This window comes from Cyprinodon tularosa, unplaced genomic scaffold, assembly GCF_016077235.1.
Source record: "Cyprinodon tularosa strain WSP-4 unplaced genomic scaffold, ASM1607723v1 ctg159, whole genome shotgun sequence".
Lineage (NCBI taxonomy): Eukaryota > Metazoa > Chordata > Actinopteri > Cyprinodontiformes > Cyprinodontidae > Cyprinodon > Cyprinodon tularosa.
Genome location: NW_024038427.1, coordinates 165,717 through 189,908, shown reverse-complemented (window position 1 = coordinate 189,908; position 24,192 = coordinate 165,717). Strand labels below are relative to the sequence as shown.

Below are 24,192 nucleotides of genomic sequence, written 5' to 3'. Positions count from 1 at the left end.
TGTAATTCTCACATTGCTGACTGAAAAACAAACCTCGACCTTAAGACAGAGCACCTCCTGACACCTAACATTCAGCTAAGAGGCTTTTTTCCACAGTTAACTACTTAGGAAACAGACTTTTCATGTTTAAAAAAATATGTTAACTGTATTTTTAATAGCAGTATAAATATGATTCATATAATCCAATAATGTAAGAAGTTCATTATGGATTTTCTTTAAAAACCCTACTGGCTCTTTTATTTATAATTGTCCTTCGTGTTAATTAATTCTCTCATATTTCAAGATTCGGGTCTTGTGTCTGCTTCTGCATATGGGTTAGTAGGAACTCTATGACAGTCACAGACAACTGCAAACATGGTGGCAATGAAGGGAATCTCAGTTATGTGCATTCTCATGTTCAGTCTAGAAGAGAACACGCCGCAGTAAACAGAGGTGGTCTGAGGGGGGATCACATCAAAACCGACACTTAGATGAATACGTTCTTTTATTGCTGTTATTGATTTGTCTTTGTTTATCTGATGTATGTGAGCAAAACTACATGATTAGAGCTGGTTCAATTCAGTTTGTTGTGATTACATATGTCTGAAGAAGTTCAGGTTATAAGAGGAAAAATTAAAGAAGAATTAGTCAAAGTAGGAAGCCTTAATGAGCTCTTTCTGCAAAGGTTTAACATTGATTTTCCTCATTTTTTGGCTGTGGCAGCCTTTTTGATAAATATTTTTTATTAACAATATTCAGACCCCATGTGGGTAAAAGAGGTATTGCTTTAATATTGAGGGTCAACACTTAGCAGCAATGTAGGGAATGTTTATTTAAAAAGTGTATAGTTATATTTGCAAGTTACTTCTACAAAAAAGCAACAAAATTTGTAACTTTATTACTACACATCCAAAGTTACTTGTTACTAGCCAAAGCAACTAAGTAGTAATTGTGATCTAAATGTAAAAAAAAATAATAACTTTGAACTAAATGTCAAAGAAAATCAGTTTCCTGTTACCAAAACTTTAAATACAACTTAAGGTTTGAATATGCAATATAAAGTGTTGCTATTAGTCAAGGTCAAAAGCTACATATCTGAAAATAATCTGGTGTGTAAGGTTGTGTGAATGTCAATAGAATTATGCATATTGTTTGTATATATTGTTTGTAATAGAATAACTGTAAGATGTTTTAGAACTTTATAATTTTGCAAGTTAAGTGCCATTCATTTGTTTCAAAAAAGTTAACAGAAATAAAATAAACTTTCTACATGAATTAAAATGGTTAAACTATTCAGATAATATTCACATTAGAACTGTAAAATCCCTGTATTTCTGTGTGAAACAATAAACATAAAGTATGCAAGGGAAATCAGTATAACACCGAGACAGTTGAGGACATCTGTTGATCAAGGCAGCAGCTGTCAGTTAGTGTTGAGATGATGTGAGGAGCTTCCCTAGATTAGAGCCGCTTCTAACCAATACAGATAAAAGTCTAAAAATCACAGGAACATTTACCCTTTAACTTCCCTAAGCACTTTATTCTTAAAGAATGCTTTCACTGAATCAACATCAAGGCACAATCATCTCCCCTCAGTATATGTTCAAAGCATGCTTGACATTACAGTAACATTACAGATACTCAGCCAGTCAGCACTAGGTATGCCTCTATCTCAACTGTCCTAAACCAATCGGCATCACATACGTGTAACTCAGCTCCCTTCTTGTCTCTACCTGCCCAAAAAAAAACCTTTCTCTGCAGCAGACTGTCTCTTTTATAGATCAAATTGTAGCACACTTGAAAAATTAGCTAGAAATAAGTAAACATTTCTTAAATTAGGTGTATTTAGCCTGAATTTGAATAGGTAAATGAGATAATTTGCCAATGGAATAAGTGTTTTTACTCTTAAAATAAGATAATTAGATGATATGTACTTGAAATAAGACAATGCAATTGTGTTTTCTTAATTTAAATCTAAATTGTCTTGTTCAATTGGCCAGATGTCTCTTTTATCTCCTCAATTCAAGAAGAAATGCACTTATTTTAAGAAAAAATGACTTATCTAGTTTTAGATTTTTTTTCAGTGCAACAAGCTGCATTTGATTGCAAGTAACCAAACAGCGTGATCAATATGCAAACTTGTATTAGTTAGCGTACTTTTCAATGAAGAACAAACACAGTTACTAAAACCATTATTAAATGCAGGAACCAGTGATTGTATTATATATCAGCCATATGGACCGTTGCCCACTGCGAAAAATGGAAGGGGGCACAGGAGGACCATAGAGAAATCACTCAGTTATACCCTTAAAATATCAACCTAACAGTCATGATTTTGGACTGTAGGAGGAAGCCAGAATACATGGAGAGAACCCAAGCCACACAGTGAGAGCTCAACTCCATGCAGAAAGACTTGGGTTCAAACCTAAAACCTTATTGCTGATGAAACCATACAGAGAATCCTTAATATAAAAGTGGGACTATTTTTGCCCTTTCTTTAAAGGATTTTTAAGATCAACAACTTAAAACTACCATATGCTCTTGCGCACAAGTTTCCACAAACATCTCCATGATAGTACGCATGGAACAAAGTATGCAGTGGTTTACTATGCTGCTCGGCAGTGAAGTGCTTCTCACCAGGAATTAATATTCCTACCAAACTGTTTCAAAAGTGACACAGAGCTGACTAGCCTACCCTTGCGATAGCATATACACCCATATACACACTCTGCTCAGAGCAGTAGCTTGCAAGAACCCTTACCGTCTCAGCAACTGTATACATTATACATTGTTTTTGTAAGCCTAGAAGGCAAACACGCCCGATGATACCATAGTGTTAGGAATCCAGTTTGTGTGGCCTGTTTTTGTGTTTCCGTTTTTCACCACCAGGAGGTGCCCTGTCTTCGCTGTCCCTCACTGCACACCTGCGGCTAGTTGGACCATTATCTGGAGGATTATTTGAGCAGTGGACTGTCACTACCTCGACACCAGAGTGTTTGTCAGTTTTAGGTTCTCTAGCCAAGCTGAGTTTAGCTGAGTCTAACTTGTTTTTTTGTCTTTGCTCCTCGGCAGGAAGCTTTCCCGTGTAACTGGACACCTGGACCTTGTCTCCCCTGGAAGGAAAGACCGAGTCACACTGAGCAGGGGAAAACCTCCACATGTTCCGTTCAAGTACCCAGCGGAAATCCGAGTGACAGTCCGGTCCATTGCTCCTCCGGGTCCTACGCTAGTCTAACCTGTCCGCCCTCCAACGTGTGCAACAATAACCCTGGATTCACCACACAGTCTGGATTCAAGGAATACCAAGGGCCCCCTCAAACGTGAGTTCCAAACCACGCAAAATATTTGAGTTACCAAGATTCCCGCAGAACCTGAACTCACCATTGAACTTCCCTTCTTACTTCCAGTTCCGGGTCACCAGCTCACTCCAAATCCATACCCGTTACTCCTGCAATAAACCTGTTAAAACTTTTACGTGCTCACTGAGTGGTTTCTCTGCATGTGGGTCAGAGTTGTAAAACCAATCATGACACGTAGCAGTGTGGGAAACAAAAGCTTTTTTCATCAGAAGTATAAGAAAAGGTAGACTTGATTATGAAAGCTAAAACGTGCCTGTTGAAACTCTGGGGAGTATAGAATTTGCAAATCCTTGCAAATATTTTAGGACCTTAAGGGATCAAAAAACGATTTAATCCAAGTTAAATTATCTCACGTGAGTCAAATTTTTGGAAAGCATTTATATTCTTTTGTGCATAAGATAGGAAGATCTTTAAAGTTATGTTGGAACTATATTTGAGCTGACAGTTTATGAGTAATAACTTGCCTATCAGTTAATCAGCAACAGAAACTAAATTGTGAGGTTTTTTTTTTAAAGATAAAAATCTCATAATAGATATTTCCATATGGTTTAGAGCATTTGGTAGGTTTATACTTTTGCAAGTGTAACACAACATAGAGTAGTTTTTATTACAATAGTCTAAAACTGAAAAGAACATAATCAAAGATGAGGAGGACAAAGACAAAGAACAGCATCCTAACTGCAAGTTTTGGAAGTTATGGAGTAGGTTGTGTGAAAGCTATATATACAAAGTCTTTTTCACATAAATTTGAGTAGTTTGAAAAAGATTTAATTGCAGGCTTAAGAGAGTCATGTATTGCTTGTAAAGATGGTGTCGTCTGCATAAAGAGCATCACATTTGTGTCTAGACCTTGTCCCAACATTTTTTACATAAAAAGAATAGAATGGTTCCAAGATTTACTTACGAGGCATGATCCCACAGCTCATTAATGCTTCTTTGGTTCTTCTTTGTTGCAGCTTCAGCTGAAGAACTAAACGACAACAGAAACATATAAACATCAGTACCAGTATATTTAAATATATCATTAAAATAGTAATTTATCATCAATCCTGACCTGGTTTTATAAATTCAAAAAACTTAAAATTGCCATCATTACTTCTAAGGGTAAAATTAAAGAGAAATATTCAAATGTCAATAGTGTTTGAAAGGAATAAAATCTAGGTTGCTCTGTAAAGAGGACTTTATCTACTCTGCAGTTGTTGCAGTTGTGGTCCTCTTTGACAAAAGCCGAAATGATTGTGTCACACGATACAAAGGGAAGTTGAACACAGAAGCTTACATTTTAGCTGTTTCCTGTTTCGATCTTTATACACTAAAACACATCGATGCAATAAATGGCAACACTTGATGTTCACTGAAGGTGTGTGGAAATACTGAATAAAGGCATTTTCTTTAAGGACTTTGAATTTAGTCTGTGAAAGACTCATAAACTCTTTTGATTCTGATCAAGCATCACACTTTTTCCGAGGTCAGCAGATCTAGCCTCCAAGATAAAGTGAAATTTTAAAGGAGCAGGAAATGCCTCTCAGCAGATTAAATGTTTGATCTCAAAAACTCTACACAGAGGTGTAACAACATGATGTGCTTAGAAACCTTTTTACTACTGAAGTCTTCGCCACAAACCCTCACCATCTGTGGTTCAGGTATCAGCACATAACTGTAACTGAACAGCGGCAGGAGCTGTTAATCTGATCGCTTTCTTTTCTAAGCATGAACCTTACTATACATACAAGACACTATATTTACATGCATATATTTATATAGATATAATTATCTGTATAGCCAGAAAGCTGAAATGACAAATCTATTAAGTTACAGTTATTTATTGCTTCACTGATTGCAGTTAGTTTTCTTTGACATTCAGACTCTTGCTTTAGGCCTTAAAAAGGGATCAAACTGGTTAAACTTTAAACACGCTTTATAAATGCTGTCATCTCACTTCCCTTTTATTTTATAAGAAATCTACAGAACTGTGAAAGAGCATCTTCCTCCAACAAGTTTTTTAACTTCTTTTTTGTCACGCGTAAAAGTTTCAGACCATCAAACTGATATTGATATGATAAAAAAAAAAATAACCAGAGCAAAAAAAAAGAAGAAAAACCTTTTCAAACCCATTTTAAAATCATCAATCCAACGTAACCAACAAAATTTTTTGGAGAATCGAGCTCCGTTTAGCAAGCTATTCGATACCCTGAAGTCAACAAAAAGGCCTTGAAAAGCAACATATCAAGCAATGTTGTAAAGAAATAATACAAAAAAAAAAAAAATAAGAGAAGAAAAATTATCCAACTGAGTAAAGGCTGTTTAGTCCTTTAACCATTTGGGAGTTGGTAAAGGGCTAAAAAGGCAATTCTAAAGTTTAGAATTTCAACAACCCACATTGATGGAGGACATTTTTCAAAAGGAAACCACAAATTCTGCCCCATGAACACAGTTTGACCATGTTCTGAGCAGCACTGATACCCCATGGAAGTAAATACTGTGACCACTGCTCAATTTGCTTAAACTCAAATTTTATTGGGTTATGAGCAGGATCCAAAGTATTCCTGAAAATTTCAACATGTTGAAAGTGGCCTAGTCTGGAATTTAATTCTAATTGTGTACCGCAACTTTAAGCAGGCATTCATCCTTGAAAAGCTTTCCTGTGGCCTATTTAAAACAATTCCACTTTCATGATTGATGTCAGTGAAGGAATAGAACAATGAAGTTCCCGGCTCTTATATCTAACCCACTGTTCCTGTTTTGGGTATGATGGCCCAGCAGACATTCATACTTTAAGCAAACTTCTCCAGGATTTTGCTTCAACTGCTTAGACCTGCAGCTGTAAAGTAACAGGGCACGGTTCTGTTGCATGTACCTTTTGTTACTCGGTTCAGATCCATGGAAGAATTGTTTCTCAGATAGCGGGCACAAAAGAGGAAACATGTTTCAGCATTAACAGAATGTATTCCAGTCAGGTTTATCAGTTGTGGCCTTTCAGGGGAGAACCCACTGAAATGCAGAGAGCTTCTGCCATCTTTTCCATTTTATCTAAAAGTCATCCAGTAAGTGTCTCATCCAAAAGCCCACAGTCAGCATCTAGGCCTTCTCACAGCCTACAGCATGACCATATAAGGTCATGCTGGAGCCGCTCTGACCACCATATGTCTGCATAAGAATGTCCATTTTGGCTGACCCACACAGAATAGTGAACAGAGGTGAAAAGAAATTAATCTTCAACAGTTCCATGATCCACAGTACAGAACTGGCTAAAACCAACACAATCAACTCCAGAAATCAGACTCTGGCATGTTTAAAAGCGATCCAGAAGTTTGGTGTGAAAGCACTGACGTAAAAAAGACGTACTGTATCATTGCAAACCAGCCCTAAAATGGGGTGGCAACCTCTTTTACGGTGTAAGCAGTTCCCCGCCGATAACTGCTGGATTAATGCACCAGTCCCTTTACAAACCCGAAAGAACAAGGTGATATAGACAATTAATTGTTAAATGGATAGTGCCAAATATTTGATAGCAGTTGTCGCTGCCAAAGACCACAACCAGAGATTTAGAAAGAAAGTTCTATTGTTTTTAAAAGGTACAGGTTGGTCTAGATATAGTTTTTTGTCTCAATAGTTGAGATACCTTTTAAATTCCACTTTATTCAGGCGATTTTCTTTTATATTAAGGTTTGTTAAAATTTTTAACTATTCTAATGAGAAAATACAGAATGCTACTATAAAAGGTTTTTTTTTTGCATATTACATGATTGAAATCCGATATTGTCCTCACTTTCCGGGCAATAACTTGTATTCAATCTGGGAAAGCTTGTCATGCAGACCCTTTAATTAGACACAGTTTTTTGTCTGAAACAAGTTTATTTCATTCATGTGACATAAAGACTCACTGTGGGCTGATATCAAAGGGACCAATCAATGCTTCGAAGCCATTGAAGTGGTATCAACCAGTCTAAAGTATGACTCTATGAGCTATGCAGAGGTATTAGCATTTCTTTTGCACTGGCATCAAAAATGTGAAAATAGTCAATCCTTACTTCATCTTGATGCATCAGCAATTCAGATAACTACAAGCTACTTGTTTATTGCTACATTTAAAAGGTCACGTTATTTTCCTTCAGCAAAACAAGTTAGAAAATATATTTTTGCCTTGCATTTAATGCATTCAAACATTTTCAAAATACCTTCTCTAACAGGCTGTGCAAGGAATTTAATGAAACTCAAACTGTTATAACATCAGACAAGTTGTTTTTAAATGTAGCTTTTGCTATGTTTTATTGGTGCTCTGAAGACATCCTCTTAGAGTGTGTTAAACAGTGTTGTAAAAAAAATAAAAATAAAAATTTATCCCCTGATTTCTGAGATTAAGGTCTGCCGGGAAAGCTCTGTGTAACCGCCTCGGCAGCGACAAGGATTGAGCTGGCTCCTGCAGGCAAATATGAGCACAATAACACAAGCACCACCACACTACCTCCATTTCAAGCACTTCCAAATACACACATGAAAAATCATGGTTACAATCATTACACATGTGTGCTTTAAAGGAAAGCCTTTCCTCTTATATGACAGTTGTTTGGATGAGACATGACTTGTGCTTAGAGATGACAGGAAAGTTATGCAATGTGCTGATACTGAATCTATTTCAGGAACGTGCACTCATCGCTCAAATGTCACTATGCAGCACCAAGCGGGGTTCCTCTTACCGGTAACAGTTACTGCAGTTTATGTTCAACAACATACTGATAGTGTTGCAAATTTTTATTGCTATGATTATATAATAATGAATCATATTTATTTTTGTTATGATCAGAGGCAGGAAGAACCAGCCTAGACTTGAGGCCATTTTAGAGGCAGAAACTAAGTTGGAAAAAGGAAAACATTACACAAATACATGTGTCATATTTACAGCTTAAATTTCTTTTTGAAGATATCTTTTTACCCTCCATTTTTGCCTCTTTTTCATTAAATACTTTAAGCGCAGTTACATCGAATGGAGAACATCCATGGAAATCTTTTCCAGCCCTGCCACAGACTGAACTTTGATTTGAGCAAGTCATTTTGTAGCTTTGTTTGTATGCTTTAGGTCGTGCTTCAACATAACCCTCTGCATATAACAGCTTAAGGAGAAGTATCACCACAGCATGATGCTGCTGCCAGCATGTTGTAATTTTACATTTTATTTCAGTTCCTTTCTTATCTGTCAAGATCTTCTTTCTTATGAATACCGTGTCCCCTACATGGTATTTAGCATCTTGAACACAAGACCTTTAAGGCATGGTGCGTTTATATATAATATGAAAAAAAAAGTCAGTACAGTGACAAATCAAAGTGCTTAACATTCATTAATAATCTAAAGGATTATAAAAGGATAATAGGATAATAAATGTGAACATATTCTGTCGGCAGGTTTCAGGATTTTAAGTTCATTTATGCATCAATAAACTGTTTCAGAGGAGTGATCACAGCCCTGTGTAATCAGCGATGTGTCTGTCTCACGGCCAGCTCCTAGGTTTGAATAATACTTGTAATAAATACACCTTGCAGCTATATTTGCTGTTATCAGTGGGAATAAAGTAGTTTTAATATGTTTTTAAGTAAGAAAATCCACCTGAAAACTTAATCATTGCAGTCAGTTCATCCAGATTATCATCCTGCCTACTATTTCTGTCGGAGGCGCTCAGACCCCCACAGCGGTGCACCGACAATAGGAATGTCTCACGGCCAGCTCCCAGGTTTGATTAATACTTTGTAATAAATACATGAATAAAGCACAATCATACTCAGTTTTGCTCCCGCTCTATTTTTAAATACACAGTAGAGGTATTTAAAGTTAGTAGAGGACATGTACCTCTACACATAACTGAGACTGCACCTTTTAGTACGGTGCGCCTTATGGTCGGGAAAATATGGTAGATGGATGAATGGTTTTTATTCAGTTGGAGAAAATTATGGCACGTATTAATCTGTTATAAGCATCTAGCCAACACTCTGTTGGCTCCATAGTCACCTAGTGGCAATGTGATGTAAAGCTGTGTGTCGCATGCATAGTTATGGTAACTGATCTTGTTTTTTTCTATTATCTAAGCTAAGGGGAGCATGTATTGAACACAAGGGGCCCCAGAATGGAGCCTTGAGGAACCCTACATGTGATTTTTCTGGTCTCCGTTTTAAAGACTTATAAAAGTCCCTGTCCTTATAGTAGAATTTAAACTAGTCAAGAACTGTAACAGAATGGCCGACCCAGTTTTCCAGAAGGTCTAATAACCTATTGATCAACAGTGTCAAATGCTGCAATGAGGTCCAATAAATCCAGCACTGTTGTTGTTCCAGAGTCTGAATTAATAGGGATGTCACTGAACACCTTAATAAGGGCAGGAATTGCAGAATGGGTGAACTAAACACAAACCTCTCTGTGCTACACTGCAGCATTTCTAGGTTTGCGGTGCTGTTGAATGTCAGATGTTTATGCACCAAAATTGTTGGAATGGTTTTAAAAAACATGTTTTGATTATAGCTGGAACAATGATTCTATCCCACCTCTCGGAAATTACTCAAAGCTTTTCGGAATGCGAGACATATGCAATTAGTCATGATGTTAATAAATCATAGCATATTATAACAGATTTAAACAGATTTCCTTTAGAGATATTTTTTACGTAGTTTAACAATTAGAATTTACAATTCATGCATTTATATTTTTCTTTATAAAACAACATGATCCGTCTTCTGCCTTGTAGATTTTATAATTTCTCCTTAAATGTGTCTTACTATAGAACTCTAAGCTCTTAGTGTACTTGAAGTTCTTCCCCTTGGGGTTTGACTATCCTCTGCTCAATTTTCTCCTTGTGTCAGTACTGTAGCAGCTACAATCCTAATCCCTCTGGACAGCAGGATGAACAGAAGGAAAGGGCAATTCTGGAAGCTTCCAGCGTACACAGGACTATATATAGGGATAAAAGAGATTTCCCATTTTAGTATCAACATGTTCTTATTTTAAGGTCTAGGAAAAAAATTATCTCTTTGAGTTAAAAATGTGATTTGTGGAGCGGATTTTAAGGATTTCACAAAAGTATTTGCAACCGTTGGCTCTGTATTTTTTCTCTTTACAATCGAAAACTGCTGTCAGGATTTTATGTGCTTTTAGGTGTTAAGCTCTTTGTAAGAGAATGTTTAAGAAAAACAACTATAAAAAGTGTTTTTTTTTTTGCATTTCCATTCAATCTCACTCCAATCCCATCTTCCACTGTGACAAATTAAATCAACCATTGTCATTTGAAGCCAACTATTTCTAAAAGTCCACTTGTTTGATTATTTAATTTCAGTATAACAACAAAGGAACCAGGCCAGAAAATCAGGAAGACAGTTGTAGAAAAGTTAAAATAAGGGTTGGGTTGCAATTCAATTGAGAGCATTTATGTGTTTGCCTTCATCAATATGCACACCAAATCAACAAACACCAAACCAAGTAGTGACGGGGGGGGGCTCTTTTATAAAAGTCCGTTTTGGTTCCCTGTGCTTTTTACTGTCCAAAAACAATGTGATGCTACAATACACAGGCAATAGGACCAAGTGGAAAAACATAACTCAAGCTGAAGCCCGCCTCCCTGAGTTTAGACTGACCACAAGCTCCTGATTGGAGCGGTCTGTCACCGCTGTCACTCCTGAGAAGCTCAATTTACAAATATTTAATGTGTCACTGAATTGCTCTGTGATTTGATGGTCACAGTGCTGCTGAAGTCCTAAAAGCTACCATAATGCTTTCTGGTACATTCTGTTAACAAATGGTCAAGGAGTTACCATAGGCCTGCAAAAGACAACAGTTGGTGAGGGAGTCTGTTACTGTAAATTAGGCATTTTTTATTCTCACGTAATCTAAAAGGGTTGTAATCATAGGCGCAACTTTTTGAAGGACTGGTGGGGACAGTCCCCACCAATAATTACCACTTTTTTCCCCCCCATTTCCGCTCATTTACCTAAGCCAAAAGTAACAGATGTTGGGTGCAGCTATCTGTGTTCAGAGCATTTTGAGTCTGTGTTTTTATTTTTCTTCTCTCCCACTGCTACCATGTCCCGCCTCTCGGTGTAACATCATCGGACCTGTCTTTTTGAGACATCTGATTTGCAAAGTAGCAATGTGGTTGAGGGAGAGACACACAGCAGCACTCAGTGAATATTAACCGACAACTACTTTGAGGTTTAAGTCGAAGAAAGGAGATGGGTTGGTTAAACAAAATTTAGATCATACCACTTAAAATAGCTTTTTCAGCTAAAAATGGCAACAAATAGTAAGTTTATACGAGTTAGTATTAAAAGGCAAATAAAAAGCTTGAGAAAACATAGTTTGTTCTTCTTTACTAGTTCAAAAAAGCTTGGTTTCTCAGAGGACCATGACTCCCAGTTACAGGTTAAAATTAATGTTTTCTTATTGTGCAGAAAGAATCAGACTGTAGAGCTTCTACATAACTTGAAATGTTGTTTCTGGCATCATTATATTAGTAAACAGGTTCATAAAACTTTTTTAAACAGAGCACAGAGAGAAGAAGGGAGAGCTGCAGATTTAAAGGTGAAACAGATTTACTGGGATATGCAACACGTAATGAAATATATCTCCAAGTTTATCAGAAAAAAATATGCAATGCAATATTTAAAATGCAGCATATCCATATTTTTCTGGATGGATAGAATTTAAATTTTACTTCTAGGGATGCATGATATATCGATTTTGGCATCGGAATCTGCTTTTCATTATTTCTTCATACATTAATGTTTTTGGGCCCTATATATGTAATGCAGTAAAAGATATCTCTCTAACTATCTATAAATATAAATATCAGTGTATTATAGTTATCTTGTGTTCTCAACAATAGGAAAACATTCAATAAATATATTTTTGAGCTAATTTTTGGAAAATACAAACATCTAATGAAAGCGTTCGGGTTGAGTAACTGTAGGTCCATCAGCCACCACCCAGGTGTCCCCACCATTTTTCATCACAGAGTTACACCCTTGGTTGTAATATCAGGTGTATTAATTTACATTATCTTTTAATTGGTGTCATGTGCGTGCGTGTGTTTGGTCATTAGACCCGCAGCTAGGGTGTCTAAAAAAGAAAGAGAGACTTATTTAAAAGTCAAAGTGTAAGTTACATTCAAAGAACTGTGTAACACACCTCCTAAAACACCTTCATGGGCTCCATATAGCAGCATATCCATTTGAAGATACTCCACTGAGTTATAATGCTTTCAATAAGTTGACTTTAGTAAGTAATTTTTTTAAGTGCTGATAAAATCAATTTTTTATTGTTAGATATTATTATCATCATTGGAAAAAAAATCTATGAATGTGATTTTATATATCTAAGCTCAATATAATAGTAAAAACTATGTCTGTAATGTACATGGATTGTTGCACCCCAAATTATCCAGTTGTTCATGTCATGCATCCATATATTTTGTCAGAAGGACAGCAGAGATGCAAGAGAAAGGGGAAGAAACATACAGAAAAGGTGGAGGAAACAAACACAGAAGAACTACTAGAAAACAGGCTTAACTTATATATAGTAGTTATATATAACATACTTGTGTTAACCCCCTCACTTCTAAAATCTAAATTTCGTCCATGGGTGGAGGATATGCAAATGTAGGCATTTACCATGTGCAGATTGATTTTTCAAATTGGAAACTCTTTTGTAATGATAGAGTTATATGTTTGATTCATGTATGGGTTACATATATGTTAAATCCTAATAATACCTGCCTCTTATGTTTTAGGGCTCATGATTTCTCAAGCAGTTTATCTAATTAGGACAGTTCTTCTGTTCTGTTCTTCATTACTTACATAAAGATTTGGAAATAAAATAAGAACACAGACCGAGTGGATAGTTCTTAACAGCAAGCTCTTTGTGTATTTTGAATTTCAGTTTTTGTTCTATAAGAATAAATGCAATCCTTTTGTCAGACTGTGTCAGTGTTTAGAGGTATGTGTTTTGTAACTATTGTATTCATGATTTGGAACATCTCTGTTGTTGTTATCTTCTCTATGCTATGCCAAATCTCCACATATTAATGTCATACACCCTGCCTCTGTTCTGTTGTGGTTGGGCTGGCTGGATGCTTGCCACTCTCTGTTTATGGTCATTCTGATAATTAAAGAGAGTAGATACACCAGTCTTTCTCCTAATTGTTCTCATTCATCCCAGCTCTTATCTTGTCTAATAAAACCTGTCTTACAGCCAGTATCTACTATATTGATTAGTTAACACCCAGTGCTTGTGTGCAACCACTGCCTTCCTATATTTCTGTGCCTCCCCTCCCCTTACTGTGTTCTCATCAGCCTTTGTTTCTGGGCATGACTTGAACTTATCTTGAAACCATGGTTCTCGCTCTTCCCTTTGGATCTGTTAGCCCCCCCTCTGCCTGTTTTCTCCATGTAAGGCCATGGTCCCTGTATCTCATGGATTACTTTGTCTAACTCAGGGGTAACCAAATAAAAATCAGCAGGGTCCGATTAAAGAAAATCAACAACCAGTAAAGGTCGGGAGACATTTTTAATTATAATCTGTTACTTTAAACAGAATGAACACTGAAATAAAATGAGGTGTTTATGCATCCATGTCATACATTGTAGAGAGTACAGAACAACAATCGTATAGTTTGCTATATAGACAATTTACTGAGTCACATATTTTATAATACACCTGAATTGAATTTTTTTTTATGGCTTAATGAGAGAAGTGGGCTTTAGGCTGACCTACAAGGCTTTAAACGTGGGTTTGAATGGGGAAAAAGTCATTCTCAAGAACATATCAACATGCTCATTTTGAGCCTGGATGGATATTTATTTTTGATTATGTTCAGGGTGGAGAATAATGCTTGACAGCAGTTGGTTGAGCGAAAAATACTCAAACTCAGCAGGGTCATCATTGAGCATGCCATTTCACTTTTCTGTCACGAGTCACCATAGTTCTTCCAGCAGTCCACACATTCTTTCAATTTTTCACATTGTCTTCTGCTTCTATCCCACCACTCGGCTTGCAACAGGTTTGCTTGCTGTGTCCAAAAGTAGCTAGCAGTAGCAGCCCTGAATGACAGCTCATTGGCTGATTTGTATCATGTGTAGCCTCCCGGGTGCTCAGGAGGACTTTACTGTACAAACAGAAGAAGCAGCGCAAGTGAAATTAGACACTGCCGTTTGACAACATGTGGTAATTAATAAATGTTTTAAATCAGGTTGGGTCCAGATTAGCCAGCAGTTTTGTCCAGATCCGGACTGCAGTCCACTAATCTGTGACCTCTGCTCTAGCATATTTAGCCTATCATCTATGGCAGTGTGCAGCTCTTGTTTACCACTGTTGGCCTTCCTATTCTCTCTAGATATTTCCTGCCAGTTTGTTTGTTCTGTTTGTATTTAACTTATTTTATTTAATGTTTTTGTTTAATTTTGTCTTTATTGTGGGATGAGAGCCTTATCTTTTGACAGGGAGAGTTATTTGCCGCTGGAGTGCATTTATGCTCTGCAATATTCTTATTTTGGAAGGAAGTTCAGTTCAGAGTAGCAATGTCTTGTGCCAGACCTTCTGACAGGCAGACATAGTTATGAATGGAGGTCAGCGAGATATCCTTCTTTTTGGACAGAAAGAGGGATGGTTGCTAACCTAAGAATATCTCAAAAGGAGAAAGACCAGTAGCAGTGGAGATATAAGAATGTGTTGTGAGATGAAATAATAGTGTGCCTTTCCTTGGCCAAATAGGAGTAATCTTAGAGAAATCTGGAATGTTATGCAGGGAGTTAAAGTAGGGATGACAGAGAGCAGTTGCCTCCTCACTCTAGACAAGGGTGAAATATAGATACATGCCCTTTAAGGCCTTGGGCTGCCACCTTATCGTGGTGGAGAGGTTTGAGTGTCCCAATGATCCTGGGAGCTATGCTGTCTGGGGCTTTATGCCCCTGGTAGGGTCACCCAAAGCAGACAGGTCCTAGGTGAGGAACCAGACAAAGCGCAGCCCGAAGACCCCTATGATGAACACAATTCGGCGTTCCCTCGCCCGGACGTGGGTCACCGGGGCCCCACTCTGGAGCCAGGCCTGGAGGCGGGGCACGATGGCGAGTGCCTGGTGGCCGGGCTTTTACCCATGGGGCCCGGCCGGGCTCAGCCCGAAGAGGAAACATGGGTCCCCCCTTACATGGGCCCACCACCCGTGAGAGTGGCCATAGGGGTCGGGTGCAATGTGTGTTGGGTGGCGGCCAGGGGAAGGGACCCTGGCGGTCCGATCCTCGGCTGCAGAAGCTGGCTCTTGGGACGTGGAATGTCACCTCGCTGGTGGGGAAGGAGCCAGAGCTAGTGTGTGAGGCTGAGAGGTTCCGGCTAGAAATAGCCGGTCTCACCTCAACGCATGGTTCTGGTTCTGGAACCAGTCTCCTTGAGAGGGGCTGGACATACTTCCACTCTGGAGTTGCCCACGGTGTGAGGCGCCGGCCAGGAGTGGGCATACTTGTTGCCCCCCATCTTGGCGCCTGTACGTTGGGGTTTACCCTGGTGAACGAGAGGGTAGTCTCCCTCCGCCTACGGCTGGGGGGACGGGTTCTGACTGTTGTCTGTGCTTATGGGCCGAACAACAGTTCAGATTACCCACCCTTCTTGGAGTCCTTAGAGGGGGTACTGGAGGGTGCCCCTCATGGGACTCCCTTGTTCTGCTGGGAGACTTCAAAGCTCACGTGGGCAATGACAGTGAGACCTGGAGGGGCGTGTTTGGGAGGAATGGCCGCCCTGATCTAGCCTTGTGAGACCATCCCGATCTCGCGAGATTTCAAGGTTTCACTCGCAAATCAGTCTGGAGACTTTCCTTTCCGTTCACAAAACAAACGTCCAATCAGCGTTGGCTTTTAGGCGGGTTGAGGTGTGACGCAACGAGAAGCGTGACAGTTCAGTCTAAAGAACATGGCGGCTTCAGCCGATGAAACTAGCGTTAGCATGGCTATCGAGCAAGTTTTATCGGAATTACAGAATATTTCTTCACTGAAAGAAGAGCAAAAACACTGCTCTGGAGGCTTTTCTCAGAGGAAAAGATGTTTTTGCTCTTCCCCCGACTGGTTTCGGCAAGAGTAGCCTGGCTTGTGGTTGTGTTTTCGTCGTAGCTCTATTAGTACGTCATATGCTTCGTTGATCTGATTGGTTTATTTGGCCCATCTATCACCAACATAGGCCAATCAGCTAACCAGTATTTTCGGCCCTTCCCAAAATTACTTCAACAGAAGGTTTCCAGATGGATATGCTGAGCAAATCCATCTGGCGGAGTCAGGTTAGCCCTGATCTGAACTTGAGTGGTGTTCTGTTGTTGGACTTCTGTGCTCGTCATGGATTGTCCCTAACAAACACCATGTTCAAGCATAAAGGTGTTCATATGTGCACTTGGCACCAGGACACCCTAGGTCGCAGTTCGATGATCGACTTTGTCATCGTTTCATCTGACTTGCGGCCGTATGTCTTGGACACTTGGGTGAAGAGAGGTGCGGAGCTTTCCACTGACCACTACCTGGTGGTGAGTTGGCTCCGGTGGTGGGGGAGGATGCCGGTCAGACCTGGCAGGCCCAAACGTGTTGTGAGGGTCTGCTGGGAATCTCCGGCAGAACTTCGAACACATCCCGGGGGAGGTGGGGGACACTGAGTCCGAGTGGACCATGTTCCGTTCCTCCATTGTCAAGGCGGCTTATCTGAGCTGCGGCTGCAAGGTTGTCAGTGCCTGCCGTGGCGGCAACCCTCGAACCCGTTGGTGGACACCTCCGGTGAGGGATGCTGTCAGGTTGAAGAAGCATCCCTCACATCGGACTGCCCCCTGGATTGGCAGACTGGGATGGTGGTCCCCCTATTCAAAAAGGGGGACCGGAGGGTGTGCTCCAATTACAGGGGAGTCACACTCTTAAGCCTCCCCGGCAAGGTCTATTCGGGGGTGCTGGAGAGGAGGGTCCGTCGGATAGTCGAACCTTGGATTCAGGAAGAGCAGTGTGGTTTCTGTCCTGGTCGTGGAACGCTGGACCAGCTCTACACCCTCAGCAGGGTCCTGGAGGGTGCATGGGAGTACGCCTAACCAGTCTACATGTGTTTTGTTGACTTTTAGAAGGCGTTCGACCGTGTCCCTCGGGGGGCCCTGTGGGGGGTTCTCCGGGAGTACGGGGTGCCAGGCCCTTTGATACGGGCTGTCAGGTCCCTGTATGACCGGTGTCAGAGTCTGGTCTGCATTGCCGGCAGTAAGTCGAGCTTGTTTCCGGTGAGAGTTGGACTCCGCCAGGGCTGCCCTTTGTCACCGATTCTGTTAATTACCTTCATGGATAGAATTTCTAGGCGCAGCCAAGGTGTTGAGGGGATCCGTTCTGGTGGCCTTAAGATTGCGTCTCTGCTTTTTGCAGATAATGTGGTCCTATTGGCTTCATCAGGTTGTGATCTGCAGCTCTCACTGGATCGGTTCGCAGCCGAGTGTGAAGCAGCAGGGATGGGGATCAGTGCCTCCAAATCTAACGCCATGGTCTTGAGCCGGAAAAGGGTAGAGTGCCTTCTCCGGGTCATGGGGGGTGTCCAGGAGGTTAAGTATCTTGGAAGGTCGACAGGCGGATTGGTGCAGCGTCTGCCGTGAAGCGGGCGCTGTACGGGCCGTCGTGGTGAAGAGAGAGCTGAGTCAAAAAGTGAAGCTCTCGATTTACCGGTCGATCTACGTTCCTACCCTCATCTATGGTCATGAACTCTGGGTCATGACCGAAAGAACGAGATCGTGGATACAAGCGGCCGAAATGGGTTTCCTCAGTAGGGTGGCTGGGCTCTCCCTTAGAGATAGGGTCATCCGGGAGGGATCTGGGTTGGATAAAGTGAGACAAAGAAGAGTTGATTCATTTCCTGTTTCAGATGTTGTGTCTCACCAATAGACTGATAGGGATAACCGGAAAAGAGCAGAAATGTTTCCACATTTAGGAGATTACCTGAAAACCTCAATCAGACAGAACATCTACTTGGACACCGTACTGTCTGAAATCATGCTAAACCAAGAATTCAACTGTTTGTAAGGCTGAGGGAGGCTTTCTGAGAGGATTAGGTGCCAAGCTATGAAAAATGGCCCATAACTATGAAGATGGTATATACCTTGAGACAAGGGGAGTCTGGTGATGAATTTGACTACTATGTAGGACTAATGTGTCAGTATTTCCAGCCTTGAATGTATTCCCTGATGTATTCGCAGAGGAATTGGTGGGCCAGTAGAATTTACTAAGAAGTAGAGCAATGGTCTGACTCGAACCAGGATGGCAGCAGGACTTCAACATGAGGCAACCACAGATCTAGAAATGGGAGCTAGTAAAATGGATAGAGTGCTACAGGACATGACTAGCCCCCGTCCTTCTGAGACACATTGAAGAAACACAACCCCAAGGGAGAAGAGGGTGTATTAAGCCAGTGGCATGGTACTCAATGATGAATGTTTCCATGGTCTCTCTTTCGTTGTGACAGATATTGTAAAGTTGCCAGAAGATAGAGGCTCCAGGTAGCAGTTCCATAGCACAATCATTGGGATGGTGGGGTGGCAAAGAACGGGCTTTATCCTTACTTAACACCCACTTTAATTCATGCTATTCTTCAGGAATAGAACTATGATCCATAGAGTTGGCTGAGGATTCATCCTCTGGTGTCGGGCTACAAGGATTGGCAGCTTTTAGACAGAAGGAATGACATTTGGGTGACCAGGCATCAATTCTCTGAGATGTCTGTGTTTAGGATCAAATGTCAATGATATTAGAAGGAGCAAGTCCCATGATATAGCATTCCTGGCACACAGTTTACTTTAGCAGCTGACGCCATGCAGCTTTCGGGCCTCGAAAGGGGAGACACACGCCAGTTTTCAGCTGAGGCCATGATGTAGCCACCAGATCCCCTTCGGAGAAGAGTCTGTGTTCACTAGCCCAATCAGACTGCACCCTGCCAATGATTCACAAGGAGCTGAAATAGTGTCTTGTTTTTCCTGCGTTTCAAACCAGATTGAACACAGTGTTTTGTGAACCCGCCTGCTAAAGAAGATGAGAAATCCCAGAGTTCTTCACAAGCTACGGAAGAGCCAGGCCCAAATTGCTGTTCGTCGAGGAGTGGTTATAAGCTGCCGACCCTTGTCCCACCCGAACTGCTGCTGAAGAACTGTGAAACCACCAGACCATGACCCACCTGTACAGCTATAGTGTGCTGTGCTGCCACCCTCCGAGCTGCTGCTACAAAGTTATCCACTGTCTTAAATGGACCCCTCTTCTAAGGTGGCTGTGAGTGACAAAAGCTCTTCAAAGTTTTATTCTGTTGTTTGCATCATAATAACTCAAATCTCCTTAAGAGCTGCCTGTTGGATGAGCAGACTGTGTTCTTATGCAAAAACAGACAGACATCTTCAACAACCGAATCTAATCTGACCGGAACCAAACCCTGCCCCCTCCATTCCAATGAGCCAAAAGTAAATATCATTTTCCCTCTTTCATCATTTGCATAATAGATACTCTGCTTGAGCAAAATGCAGGTAGAATAGATAGTTTAGATATGTTGTTTATGTCTTATCTGAAAGAAGCTTTCTAATTCAACAGCTGATGGTTCTTAAGTAAGAGTTCTGACCTGAATGAAAATGCTCACTGAGCCTGATTGGATGATCCATACTGTGTGTTACTGTCTGTTTAATTCCTCTTTTTCATTTGTTTGAAGAGTTACGCTACTACAGTCAGACTGGCTAGCATTGTTACCACCAAACTACCCTATTTTAGCAGCCATGTTGTGAGTCCTCTAACCCCTCCTTGTTCTAGCTGGCCCACCCCCCGGAACCGGGTGTCCTGTGCAGCTGAACTAACCCATTATCTCCAGCGTCACTATTTCAAGGTATTCCTGAGATGAGTCATTGTTCATCTTTCACTCTACTAACCTTGAATAGACTCTTAGAACCCCCGTTTTTCTCTCTTTTCTTTACCCGTGCTTATTTTCAGGAACATTTAGTCTTTGAGTAGTTATAAGATATAATAATACTGTGTGAGAGATAGCTGTCACCAGACGGATCAAGGCTCAGCAAATAAGAAAACATCAGGGTCACAAAAGTAACCTTAGATTCTTGGAATTTATAAGAAAAATATTGTATAAGCAGTTTAAACTGGCGTCCAGAAATGGGGCTTGTGTCCACAGCTCAACAACGTATAGGAGACTTGGCATTTGCCAAAGAACACCAGGATTGGCCAATTCACCACGGGCGCCCAGTGCTTTTCACAGATGATAGCAGGTTCACACTGAGCACATGTGATTGACATGACAGTCTGGAGAGACTTCGATCTGCTGCCTCCAACGTCCTTCAGAATGAACAGTTTGGCAGTGGGTCAGTAATGGCATAGGGTGGCATTTCTTTGGAGGGAGGCTTATCCCTCCATGTGCTCACCAGAGGTAGCATGACTGTCATTACTGCAATACTGAGATGGGATCTTCAGACCCCTTGTGAAACCATATACTGTTGCAGTTGGCCCTGGTTTCCTCCTAATGCAGGACAATGCTAGACTTCATGTGACTGGAGTGTGTCAGCAGTTCCTGCCAAATGAAGGTATTGAAGCTATGGACTGTCCTGCCCCTTACCCAGACCTGAATCTGATTAAACACATCTGGTACATAATGTCTCGATCCAGCCACCAACGTCACATTGCAGCACAGACTGTCCAGAAGTTGGCAGATGCTATGATCCAAGTCTGGGAGGAGATCCCTCAGGAGACCATCCGCCACCTCATCAGGAGCAAGCCCAGGCATTGTAGAAAGTTCATACAGGGACATGGAGGCCACACACAATGCTGAGCCTCATTTTGACCTGTTTTAAGGACAGTTGGATCAGCCTATAGTAGTTTTCCACTTTATATTTGAGTGTGACCCAAATCCAGGCCTCCATTGTTTAATAAATTTGATTCCCGTTGATAAATGTGAGTGTTCCCTTTATTTTTTTGATGAATGCATTTTGTGATGTTCACACCGGAGCAGCAAAAAAGTGCCTGCTGCTTCATTTTCGTCTAAAGGGCGTCTTGAATCGCCTCCAGTAAAGTGGGTACAGATGCAGCTGAAGCATCTAATGCTTCTGCTGCTCCTGTTTTCAATGGCAGATAACATCTTTGCTATATATTTGCTGTAATAAACTGGTAAAAAGCAGTTTTAATATATTTTTAAGCGAGAAAGTCCATCTGAAAACATCAGCTGTGCAGTCAGTTCATCAAGATTATGTTCCTTCCTAAAAAATAAAGTATTTAAATGCTCTGCCGGTATGGCAGTCTGTAGTCTATTTGTAAAAAAAAAAAAAAAAAAAAAAAAAAAAGAAGGGGGATGGTGGATTTTTTTATTTTTTTGGAAGCATACATAGTCTAATTAATATAGCCTATTAACCTAAAGCAATTTTCATTGTATGGTTGTTACATATCAGGTACGCCGGTCATTGACCTTGACCAAGGCACCTTAGAGTAGAACTGCAGTCAGTCCCTGGACAGGCATGGCTATCACTGCCCCTACATTGTTGGGGAAAAATGCAGAGGACAGATTTCCAACTGGGATCAGCTTCATATTTATTGTAGGCCACCTCTTTGATGTTATTTATTTTGCTCAGGCCAAATGTTGAAAGGACAATATTATTGCCATTACTGTTAATATATGGTAGTAATTTTACACATTCAGTGATAAAATGTCACAGGGGATGGGATGGGGGAAGGTCATTTAAGAAGGGGGATGATTTTTATGATTTTTTTAAGAGGGGAGATGCCATCCCCCCCTCGTCCCCCCTCAACTCAAGAACTGGTGGCGGTGCGCTGTCACTGGGAGAACCCGGCAGCAGCTGGGGGGTTTCCCTTTAATCATGTACAAAAAGAAAACAATAAAAGGTCATATCGCCATATGCTTAAAAAAACACCAAAAAGTAAGTAATTAAATCGTTTTTTTTTTAAGTACTTTAAAGTGTATTTTTCCTACAAAACTAAAGGGATAAACTAAAGGGATAAACGGATATTGACTATGGGTATGCTGGTCTGACCAGGTATGCTTATCTGAAGGAACACTCGCAGGTTTTGACATTCTAAGTTAATTTAGGCATTATTTAACAGTTTCAAGGGTGTGATCACAGCGCTCTGCATCAGCGGTGCAGTGTCTATCTCCTTGCCACCTCCAAGATCAGCTTCTCTGATTGGTTGATGTGGCAAGTTGAGCAGCAAAAATTCAATTTTTCCCACTCCAACAACTGCTGCTTGTGAAGCAGCTCAGATGCTCAGAAGCTCAATATGCTTCTGCTGCTCTAGACGTTCTACAGGACCTTATGATGCGCCTTGATGAACGTCAACCATTGTCTTTGAATGTAAACCAGCTGCTTCTGCTGCTTCAATGGCGTTAAGTTGAACATATCATTAGAGTAACCATATTGCGCTCTTAAATTTTACTCTGAGGGTCTCTTGTCACGACCACTTTGGTTGCATTCAAATTTGTCTGTGGGCGGGGTTATGGTCTTAAGTCAAGGTGAGTAACACTTTGAGGAGTTCCAGTTCTTTGTCTGATGGTCTAATATATTGTTTATCAAGGCACCAGGATTACTGCCTCTAGTATGTTTTTTTCCAGCTTCTTCTGAATGTTTTCCTCTCTGCTTACCTCTCTCATCTTTTTGTGGTCCCTGAGTTTTTGTTTCTTTAGTGTTCCTGGATGGCTCTGGCCAACCACATTGTAGCAGTTTACCTCTGGTACTTACCTTGTCCACAGTTGTTCCTCACAGTTCCTTGGTCTCCGCTTACCTCCTCTGGCCCACTTTCTTCTATTCTTCGAGAAAGCACAAGCCCTCCTTAATACCGAATTCCATTCTTCTAAGAGATGAAAGACGTATTACTGGAAATAGTCACCAAAAAGTGCGTTGGAATCTTACCCTCACCTCAAAGTTGTCCTTACATCTATCTGAACATAAGCTTGCTTCCTCTTAGCTGTTCAAAATTATTCAGTTTTCTCCAAACATCCACTTTCTCCTCTCCAGAAAGTGTTTATCCATAAGAACCCCTTGGTTCTGCATTTACTTATTTACTTAGCTAAGTGGTTCAGCAAATTACCACACACCATGTCAAAATCTTTGAAATCACTTGAGAACTACCTTTCAGAGGACATCTCATCAATCTTACTATGCAAGAGCTAATTTAGTAAAGAAAGAGAAGCAATTTAACAAGATTTTATTCAAGCTCCTCCATCCATATTTTGGTGTTAGTATTCAACAAATATTTTCTCTCAAAAGTAGTACTGTGATGAGAGAATCTGTTCAGCCAGACAAAACGGTTTGTAACTGTATTTGTGTTGAATTTCCGGTTTGTAAGGGACTGGAAGCAAGCATTAGCTGGCAGGTTGATGACTGAACCAGTTGGTGACAGACAAAGCAGATAGGTAGCAGGTTTGGTGACAGAACCGACTGGTGACAGGCTGCTAGAGAAGGCAGATGATGACCAAACAGAGTCAAGGTTCTGAGCAGACTGAATGATAGCTGACAGACTGTAAGCAGGCTATAAGGATAAATATGGAACACACTGATAACAGGCAGAAACTATCCTGACATGGCTATCGAGTCAGAGGTCGATGAGAATCCAGTTAGAGCAGGCCAAGTACAGGAGAACGGAAACACAGAGGAACAGATGAAGACACGTGATGCTCAGTGACACTGGAGCGAAGAACCAGAGAGGGAAGGTCAAGCACTGGAATGCAGAAAAGCTGAGGGCACAGAACTGGAGTGACTTTCGTACGAGCTAGACTGAGACATTCTAGCAGGGAATAACTGAAAGGGGCTGGTATAAATAGGAGCAATAACAGCTGGGAGGAAACTGGTGG

The 24,192-nt window shown here is 40.6% G+C and overlaps 1 protein-coding gene across 8 annotated transcripts in view; it reads right to left on the bottom strand.

Moving 5' to 3' along the window:
- The window catches only part of LOC119780313 (myocardin-related transcription factor A-like), a 53,036-nt gene that overhangs the window by 26,450 nt on the left and 2,394 nt on the right, over nt 1-24,192 (bottom strand). For 4 of the 8 annotated variants that reach the window (XM_038280309.1, XM_038280307.1, XM_038280310.1 and 1 more), the window contains exons 2-3: nt 23,081-23,143; nt 4,243-4,308 (exon numbers count right to left, since the gene is read on the bottom strand). In XM_038280309.1, coding sequence (XP_038136237.1) covers nt 4,243-4,308; nt 23,081-23,143 — 129 coding nt within the window. Of the gene's footprint in view, nt 1-4,242; nt 4,309-4,392; nt 4,530-23,080; nt 23,193-24,192 lie in introns of those variants that run through there. The other 4 variants (XM_038280312.1, XM_038280313.1, XM_038280314.1 and 1 more) reach the window with 4 other exon arrangements.